We start from the raw sequence: 10301 nt of genomic DNA, 5'->3' as shown, positions 1-10301 counted from the left end.
CCCCTAGTGGTGGCTGCAGGCAGACAGCATTTTACTATGTAGTTATTACAGTGCAGAGGATTTGGTGCCCTGCAGCTCTCTGCTTTCTGCTTCATTGTATTGGGGCAGATGTAGTGTTTTCTTTGGCACAGTGTTTGAACTGTGCAGATAATTAAGGGTTAATCTACCCTCCTGAATTGTGAATGCAGCTCTGGAGGTGCTGAGACCTGGAGAGTAAGTAAAGCCGAGTTATTGCTGAGAATCTGATCTGGCGGCAGTTTCCCGGGAGCGTCTGGCGGTGATCAGCGCAGCAGATGATGAGCGGGTGAGGGGATCTGGCTGCATCCTCCTCTCGGCTTCACGCTTCAGCTGCGTCAGCAGATTTGATGCACAATCTAATCAGGAAATTCTGCTATATTAGCCCGATCGTGGAAATGCACAGAGTGGCGGTAATAGAGGTATAATGGCTCTGTCCAGGTACGTGTGTGCAGTCAGTCGGTCACCATCTCCAGCACTGCTCCATCCCTCTCAGGCCTCACAGTGAGCTGCACCGCTATAAGGATAGCATTGTAGGCTCTGCTATACGCTGAGATCTGAGGCTGAGCCCAAATGGGTGGAGGCGCCCCTTACTGTGCTGTATACCAACCGCACCACAGGCCTCACAAGCCTTACACAGAGGGAGTGTCCGCAAGCCCTATGTATATAAAGTGTGTGTGTGTGCAGTGTATATGTATGTACAGTGTGTATGTATGATTAGTATGTACAGTGTGTATATGTATGTGCAGTGTGTATATGTATGTATAGTGTGTATATGTATGTGAAGTGTGTATATGTATGTATAGTGTGTATATGTATGTACAGTGTGTATGTGTGTGTATATATGTGCAGTGTGTATATGTATGTGCAGTGTGTATATGTATGTGCAGTGTGTGTATATATGTGCAGTGTATATGTATGTACAGTGTGTATATGTATGTGCAGTGTGTGTATATGTATGTACAGTGTGTATGTATGTGCAGTGTATATGTATGTAGTGTGTATATGTATGTACAGTGTGAATATGTATGTACAGTGTGTATGTATGATTAGTATGTGCAGTGTATATGTATGTACAGTGTGTATATGTATGTGCAGTGTGTATGTATGATCAATATGTGCAGTGTGTATGTATGATCAGTATGTGCAGTGTATATGTATGTACAGTGTGTATATGTTTGAGCAGTGTGTATGTATGATCAGTATGTGCTGTGTATATGATCAGTATGTACGGTGTGTATGTATGATCAGTATGTGCAGTGTGTATGTAAGATCACTATGTGCAGTGTGTGTATGATCAGTATGTGCAGTGTATATGTATGTATGTATGATCAGTATGTGCAGTGTGTATGTATGTGCAGTGTGTGTGTATAATCAGTATGTGCAGTGTATATGTATGATCAGTATGTGCAGTGTATATGTATGTATGATCAGTATGTGCAGTGTGTATATGTATGATCAGTATGTGCAGTGTATATGTATGTACAGTGTGTATGTATGTACAGTGTGTATGTATGATCAGTATGTGCAGTGTATATGTATGATCAGTATGTGCAGTGTATATGTATGATCAGTATGTGCAGTGTGTGTATGATCAGTATGTGCAGTGTATATGTATGATCAGTATGTGCAGTGTGTATGTATGATCAGTATGTGCAGTGTGTATGTATGATCAGTATGTGCAGAGTGTATGTATGATCAGTATGTGCAGTGTATATGTATGTATGATCAGTATGTGCAGTGTATATGTATGTACAGTGTGTATGTATGTACAGTGTGTATGTATGTACAGTGTGTATGTATGATCAGTATGTGCAGTGTATATGTATGATCAGTATGTGCAGTGTGTATGTATGATCAGTATGTGCAGTGTGTGTGTATGATCAGTATGTGCAGTGTATGTGTATGATCAGTATGTGCAGTGTGTATGTATGATCAGTATGTGCAGTGTGTATGTATGATCAGTATGTGCAGTGTGTATGTATGATCAGTATGTGCAGTGTTTATGTATGATCAGTATTTGCAGTGTGTATGTATGATCAGTATGTGCAGTGTGTATGTATGATCAGTATGTGCAGTGTATATGTATGATCAGTATGTGCAGTGTATATGTATGATCAGTATGTGCAGTGTATATGTATGATCAGTATGTGCAGTGTATATGTATGATCAGTATGTGCAGTGTGTATGTATGATCAGTATGTGCAGTGTGTATGTATGATCAGTATGTGCAGTGTATATGTATGTGCAGTGTATGTGTATGATCAGTATGTGCAGTGTGTGTGTATGATCAGTATGTGCAGTGTGTATGTATGTGCAGTGTCTGTGTATGATCAGTATGTGCAGTGTGTATGTATGATCAGTATGTGCAGTGTGTGTGTATGATCAGTATGTACAGTGTGTATGTATGTGCAGTGTGTGTGTATGATCAGTATGTGCAGTGTATATGTATGTGCAGTGTGTATGTATGTATGATCAGTATGTGCAGTGTGTATGTATGTGCAGTGTGTGTGTATGATCAGTATGTGTAGTGTGTGTGTGTATGATCAGTATGTGCAGTGTATATGTATGTGCAGTGTGTATGTATGATCAGTATGTGCAGTGTGTGTGTATGATCAGTATGTGCAGTGTGTATGTATGATCAGTATGTGCAGTGTGTATGTATGATCAGTATGTGCAGTGTATATGTATGATCAGTATGTGCAGTGTATATGTATGTGCGGTGTGTATGTATGATCAGTATGTGCAGTGTGTATATGTATGAGCAGTGTGTATGTATGATCAGTATGTGCAGTGTGTGTGTATGATCAGTATGTGCAGTGTGTATGTATGATCAGTATGTGCAGTGTGTATGTATGATCAGTATGTGCAGTGTGTATGTATGATCAGTATGTGCAGTGTGTATGTATGTGCAGTGTATATGTATGATCAGTATGTGCAGTGTGTGTGTATGATCAGTATGTGCAGTGTGTATGTATGATCAGTATGTGCAGTGTGTGTGTATGTGCAGTGTGTGCAGTGTGTGTATGATCAGTATGTGCAGTGTGTGTATGATCAGTATGTGCAGTGTGTGTATGATCAGTATGTGCAGTGTGTGTATGATCAGTATGTGCAGTGTGTGTATGATCAGTATGTGCAGTGTGTATGTATGATCAGTATGTGCAGTGTGTATGTATGATCAGTATGTGCAGTGTATATGTATGATCAGTATGTGCAGTGTGTATGTATGATCAGTATGTGCAGTGTGTATGTATGATCAGTATGTGCAGTGTGTATGTATGTGCAGTGTGTATGTATGATCAGTATGTGCAGTGTGTGTGTATGATCAGTATGTGCAGTGTGTATGTATGATCAGTATGTGCAGTGTGTGTGTATGATCAGTATGTGCAGTGTGTGTATGATCAGTATGTGCAGTGTGTGTATGATCAGTATGTGCAGTGTGTATGTATGATCAGTATGTGCAGTGTGTGTATGATCAGTATGTGCAGTGTGTGTATGATCAGTATGTGCAGTGTGTGTATGATCAGTATGTGCAGTGTGTGTATGATCAGTATGTGCAGTGTGTATGTATGATCAGTATGTGCAGTGTGTGTATGATCAGTATGTGCAGTGTGTGTATGATCAGTATGTGCAGTGTGTATGTATGATCAGTATGTGCAGTGTGTATGTATGATCAGTATGTGGCTGCGTCTGTATCTCGGGCTCCTCCGGCTATGTGAGCGCTCTGTGTGTAGAGGAGCAGACGGCCGGTGCTGACACTGATAATAGGATGAGGCCGGAGCTGACGGGATTACAGCAAGAGTGACAGCCGAGAGGGATCAACAGGACGAGGGCGGCCCCCCTGCATACAGAGGATAGAGGGGCCCCCCTGCATACAGAGGATAGAGGGGCCCCCCTGCATACAGAGGATAGAGGGGCGCCCCTGCATACAGAGGATAGAGGGGCCCCCCTGCATACAGAGGATAGAGGGGCCCCCCTGCATACAGAGGATAGAGGGGCCCCCCTGCATACAGAGGATAGAGGGCCCCCCCTGCATACAGAGGATAGAGGGGCCCCGCCTGCATACAGAGGATAGAGGGGCCCCCCTGCATACAGAGGATAGAGGGCCCCCCCTGCATACAGAGGATAGAGGCCCCCCCCTGCATACAGAGGATAGAGGGGCCCCCCTGCATACAGAGGATAGAGGGGCCCCCCTGCATACAGAGGATAGAGGGCCCCCCCTGCATACAGAGGATAGAGGGGCCCCGCCTGCATACAGAGGATAGAGGGGCCCCCCTGCATACAGAGGATAGAGGGCCCCCCCTGCATACAGAGGATAGAGGGGCCCCCCTGCATACAGAGGATAGAGGGGCCCCCCTGCATACAGAGGATAGAGGGGCCCCCCTGCATACAGAGGATAGAGGGGCCCCCCCTGCATACAGAGGATAGAGGGGCCCCCCTGCATACAGAGGATAGAGGGGCCCCCCTGCATACAGAGGATAGAGGGCCCCCCCTGCATACAGAGGATAGAGGGGCCCCGCCTGCATACAGAGGATAGAGGGACCCCCTGCATACAGAGGATAGAGGGGCCCCCCTGCATACAGAGGATAGAGGGGCCCCCCCTGCATACAGAGGATAGAGGGGCCCCCCTGCATACAGAGGATAGAGGGGCCCCCCCTGCATACAGAGGATAGAGGGCCCCCCTGCATACAGAGGATAGAGGGGCCCCCCTGCATACAGAGGATAGAGGGGCCCCCCTGCATACAGAGGATAGAGGGGCCCCCCTGCATACAGAGGATAGAGGGGCCCCCCTGCATACAGAGGATAGAGGGGCCCCCCTGCATACAGAGGATAGAGGGGCCCCCCCTGCATACAGAGGATAGAGGGCCCCCCTGCATACAGAGGATAGAGGGGCCCCCTGCATACAGAGGATAGAGGGGCCCCCCTGCATACAGAGGATAGAGGGGCCCCCCTGCATACAGAGGATAGAGGGGCCCCCCTGCATACAGAGGATAGAGGGGCCCCCCTGCATACAGAGGATAGAGGGGCCCCCCTGCATACAGAGGATAGAGGGGCCCCCCTGCGTACAGAGGATAGAGGGGCCCCCCTGCGTACAGAGGATAGAGGGGCCCCCCTGCGTACAGAGGATAGAGGGCCCCCCTGCGTACAGAGGATAGAGGGGCCCCCTGCGTACAGAGGATAGAGGGGCCCCCCTGCATACAGAGGATAGAGGGGCCCCCCTGCATACAGAGGATAGAGGGGCCCCCCTGCATACAGAGGATAGAGGGGCCCCCCTGCATACAGAGGATAGAGGGGCCCCCCTGCATACAGAGGATAGAGGGGCCCCCCTGCATACAGAGGATAGAGGGGCCCCCCTGCATACAGAGGATAGAGGGGCCCCTGCATACAGAGGATAGAGGGGCCCCCCCTGCATACAGAGGATAGAGGGGCCCCCCTGCATACAGAGGATAGAGGGGCCCCTGCATACAGAGGATAGAGGGGCCCCCCTGCATACAGAGGATAGAGGGGCCCCCCTGCGTACAGAGGATAGAGGGGCCCCCCTGCGTACAGAGGATAGAGGGGCCCCCCTGCGTACAGAGGATAGAGGGCCCCCCTGCGTACAGAGGATAGAGGGGCCCCCTGCGTACAGAGGATAGAGGGGCCCCCTGCATACAGAGGATAGAGGGGCCCCCCTGCATACAGAGGATAGAGGGGCCCCCCTGCATACAGAGGATAGAGGGGACCCCCTGCATACAGAGGATAGAGGGACCCCCTGCATACAGAGGATAGAGGGGCCCCCCTGCATACAGAGGATAGAGGGGCCCCCCCTGCATACAGAGGATAGAGGGGCCCCCCTGCATACAGAGGATAGAGGGGCCCCCCTGCATACAGAGGATAGAGGGGCCCCCCTGCATACAGAGGATAGAGGGGCCCCCCTGCATACAGAGGATAGAGGGGCCCCCCTGCATACAGAGGATAGAGGGCCCCCCTGCATACAGAGGATAGAGGGGCCCCCCTGCATACAGAGGATAGAGTAGCCCCCTGCTGGTTGGTGCACAGCTCCCCCTCACTGCTGCCCCCTGCTGGTTGGTGCACAGCTCCTCCTCACTGCTGCCCCCTGCTGGTTGGTGCACCCCCCTCCTCACTGCTGCCCCCTGCTGGTTGGTGCACCCCCTTCCTCACTGCTGCCCCCTGCTGGTTGATGCACCCCCTTCCTCACTGCTGCCCCCTGCTGGTTGGTGCACAGCTTCCCCTCACTGCTGCCCCCTGCTGGTTGGTGCACAGCTCCCCCTCACTGCTGCCCCCTGCTGGTTGGTGCACAGCTCCCCCTCACTGCTGCCCCCTGCTGGTTGGTGCACAGCTCCTCCTCACTGCTGCCCCCTGCTGGTTGGTGCACAGCTCCCCCTCACTGCTGCCCCCTGCTGGTTGGTGCACAGCTCCCCCTCACTGCTGCCCCCTGCTGGTTGGTGCACAGCTCCCCCTCACTGCTGCCCCCTGCTGGTTGGTGCACAGCTCCTCCTCACTGCTGCCCCCTGCTGGTTGGTGCACCCCCCTCCTTACTGCTGCCCCCTGCTGGTTGGTGCACAGCTCCCCCTCACTGCTGCCCCCTGCTGGTTGGTGCACCCCCCTCCTCACCGCTGCCCCCTGCTGGTTGGTGCACAGCTCCCCCTCACTGCTGCCCCCTGCTGGTTGGTGCACAGCTCCTTCTCACTGCTGCCCCCTGCTGGTTGGTGCACAGCTCCTCCTCACTGCTGCCCCCTGCTGGTTGGTGCACCCCCCTCCTTACTGCTGCCCCCTGCTGGTTGGTGCACCCCCCTCCTCACCGCTGCCCCCTGCTGGTTGGTGCACCCCCCTCCTCACCGCTGCCCCCTGCTGGTTGGTGCACCCCCCTCCTCACCGCTGCCCCCTGCTGGTTGGTGCACCCCCCTCCTCACTACTGCCCCCTGCTGGTTGGTGCACCCCCCTCCTCACTGCTGCCCCCTGCTGGTTGGTGCACAGCTCCTCCTCACTGCTGCCCCCTGCTGGTTGGTGCACAGCTCCCCCTCACTGCTGCCCCCTGCTGGTTGGTGCACAGCTCCCCCTCACTGCTGCCCCCTGCTGGTTGGTGCACAGCTCCTCCTCACTGCTGCCCCCTGCTGGTTGGTGCACCCCCCTCCTCACTGCTGCCCCCTGCTGGTTGGTGCACAGCTCCTCCTCACTGCTGCCCCCTGCTGGTTGGTGCTGATCACTGTCCATGGTCCTGATAATAATAACCTTATTACGCTCTCCTCACAGAGAAGCAGCGGGAGATGGCCAGGAAGGGGTCGCTGAAGAACAGCAATGTCGGGAGCCCGGTGAATCAACAGCCCAAGAAGAACAACGTCATGGCCAGAACAAGGTGACCATGTGACCTGTGTGACCCCCACCCCAGAGGTCACCCCCACCCTGTATACAGTATTTAATCTATATCTCACTATCTACAGACTGGTCGTCCCGAACAAAGGCTACTCCTCCCTAGACCAGAGCCCAGATGAGAAGCCCCTCGTAGCCCTGGACACAGACAGGTATCTCATATATCATATAATGTCTATTATCTATCTCCTATCTATCTATCTATCTATCTATCTACCTATCTCCTATCTATCTATCTATCTATCTCCTATCTCCTATCTACCTATCTCCTATCTATCTATCTATCTATCTCCTATCTATCTATCTCCTATCTATCTATCTATCTATCTATTTATCTCCTATCTATCTATCTCCTATCTATCTATCTCCTATCTATTTATCTCCTATCTATCTATCTCCTATCTATCTATCTATCTATCTATCTCCTATCTATCTATCTATCTATCTATCTATCTATCTCCTATCTATCTCCTATCTATCTCCTATCTATCTATCTATCTATCTCCTATCTATCTATCTCCTATCTATTTATCTCCTATCTATCTATCTCCTATCTATCTATCTATCTATCTATCTATCTATCTATCTCCTATCTATCTATCTCCTATCTATCTCCTATCTATCTATCTATCTATCTATCTATCTATTTATCTCCTATCTATCTATCTCCTATCTATCTATTTATCTCCTATCTATCTATCTCCTATCTATCTATCTATCTATCTATCTATCTCCTATCTATCTCCTATCTATCTATCTATCTATCTATCTATCTATCTATCTATCTATCTCCTATCTATTTATCTCCTATCTATCTATCTATCTATCTATCTATCTATCTATCTATCTATCTATCTCCTATCTATCTATCCATCTCCTATCTATCTCCTATCTATCTATCTATCTATCTATCTATCTATCTATCTATCTCCTATCTATCTATCTATCTCCTATCTATCTATCTCCTATCTATCTATCTATCTATCTATCTATCTCCTATCTATCTATCTATCTATCTATCTATCTATCTATCTATCTATCTCCTATCTATCTATCTATCTATCTATCTATCTATCTATTTCCTATCTATCTCCTATCTATCATCTATCTATCTATCTATCTATCTCCTATCTATCTCCTATCTATCTCCTATCTATCTATTTCCTATCTATCTCCTATCTATCAATCTATCTATCTCCTATCTATCTATCTCCTATCTATCTCCTATCTATCTATCTCCTATCTCCTATCTATCTATCTCCTATCTATCTATCTATCTCCTATCTATCTATCTATCTATCTATCTATCTATCTATCTCCTATCTATCTATCTATCTATCTATCTATCTATCTATCTATCTATCTCTCTCCTATCTACCTATCTATCTCCTATCTATCTATCTATCTATCTATCTATCTATCTATCTATCTATCTATCTATCTCCTATCTATCTCCTATCTATCTATCTCCCATCTATCTCCTATCTATCTATCTATCTATCTATCTATCTCCTATCTATCTATCTATCTATCTATCTATCTATCTATCTATCTATCTATTTCCTATCTATCTCCTATCTATCTATCTATCTATCTCCTATCTATCTCCTATCTATCTATCTATCTATCTATCTATCCATCTCCTATCTATCTATCTATCTATCTATCTCTCTATCCATCTCCTATCTATCTATCTATCTATCTCCTATCTATCTATCTATCTATCTATCTATCTATCTATCTATCTATCTATCTCTCTATCCATCTCCTATCTATCTATCTATCTATCTCCTATCTATCTCCTATCTATCTATCTATCTATCTATCTATCTATCTCCTATCTATCTCCTATCTATCTATCTATCTATCTATCTATCTATCTCCTATCTATCTATCTATCTATCTCCTATCTATCTCCTATCTATCTATCTCCTATCTCCTATCTATCTATCTCCTATCTATCTATCTCCTATCTATCTATCTATCTATCTCCTATCTATCTATCTATCTCCTATCTATCTATCTATCTCCTATCTATCTATCTATCTCCTATCTATCTCCTATCTATCTATCTCCTATCTCCTATCTATCTATCTCCTATCTATCTATCTCCTATCTATCTATCTACCTATCTATCTATCTATCTATCTATCTATCTATCTATCTATCTCCTATCTATCTATCTATCTATCTATCTATCTATCTATCTCCTATCTATCTATCTATCTATCTCCTATCTATCTATCTATCTATCTATCTATCTATCTATCTATCTATCTCCTATCTATCTATCTCCCATCTATCTCCTATCTATCTATCTATCTATCTCCTATCTATCTATCTATCTATCTATCTATCTATCTATCCATCTATCTATCCATCTTTCTATCTGACTATCCCTCTCTCTAACCTTCCGTCTTGCTCTTTCTTCCTCTCCAGTGATGATGACTTTGATATGTCGCGGTATTCGTCCTCAGGTTACTCATCGGCGGAGGTATGTTGGATGTTGGTGACCCAGTGCTGCTCTATGGGCTCCTGCTGTCCTGTAGTAATATCCTGGCCCAGCTGTAGGTGGCGTCTATCAGGGGAGCCCCCTCCCCCCGGAGGCATAGGTTCTGTGTCTACTACTATACAGTGCCCCAGTTATACCACAATACATCACTGTATATATCAAAAGCAAAAGTCTTAAGCAGCACCAGTTAGACAATGTATGAACTTGGGTGCATTTCTCACCGGTCCCTTAAAGTTGGTACCCTGGACTTTGACAGTCACAGTACTTGTTCAGTGCTGGGACATGTCTGGATCCCCTACTCCCCTACTCACACCCCAGAGTCACATGAGACTCAATATAGGTACACAATACAGACACATTATTGGCCCTTTCCAGCCTCCTAGGTATTAAGGCCGTGTTATGT

The 10301-nt window shown here is 47.3% G+C and overlaps 1 protein-coding gene across 4 annotated transcripts in view; it reads left to right on the top strand.

The window, feature by feature from the left end:
* FAM219A (family with sequence similarity 219 member A) overlaps positions 1 to 10301 on the top strand; it is a 67006-nt gene that overhangs the window by 53877 nt on the left and 2828 nt on the right. For all 4 annotated transcript variants that reach the window (XM_069964879.1, XM_069964878.1, XM_069964876.1 and 1 more), the window contains 3 exons: positions 7270 to 7372; positions 7458 to 7538; positions 9826 to 9880. In XM_069964879.1, the coding sequence (XP_069820980.1) occupies positions 7270 to 7372; positions 7458 to 7538; positions 9826 to 9880 (239 nt within the window). The remainder of the gene's footprint in view (positions 1 to 7269; positions 7373 to 7457; positions 7539 to 9825; positions 9881 to 10301) is intronic.

The sequence above is a fragment of the Dendropsophus ebraccatus genome, chromosome 3 (genome assembly GCF_027789765.1).
Source record: "Dendropsophus ebraccatus isolate aDenEbr1 chromosome 3, aDenEbr1.pat, whole genome shotgun sequence".
NCBI classification, from domain to species: domain Eukaryota; kingdom Metazoa; phylum Chordata; class Amphibia; order Anura; family Hylidae; genus Dendropsophus; species Dendropsophus ebraccatus.
This window is presented reverse-complemented; position numbering and strand designations above follow the sequence as displayed.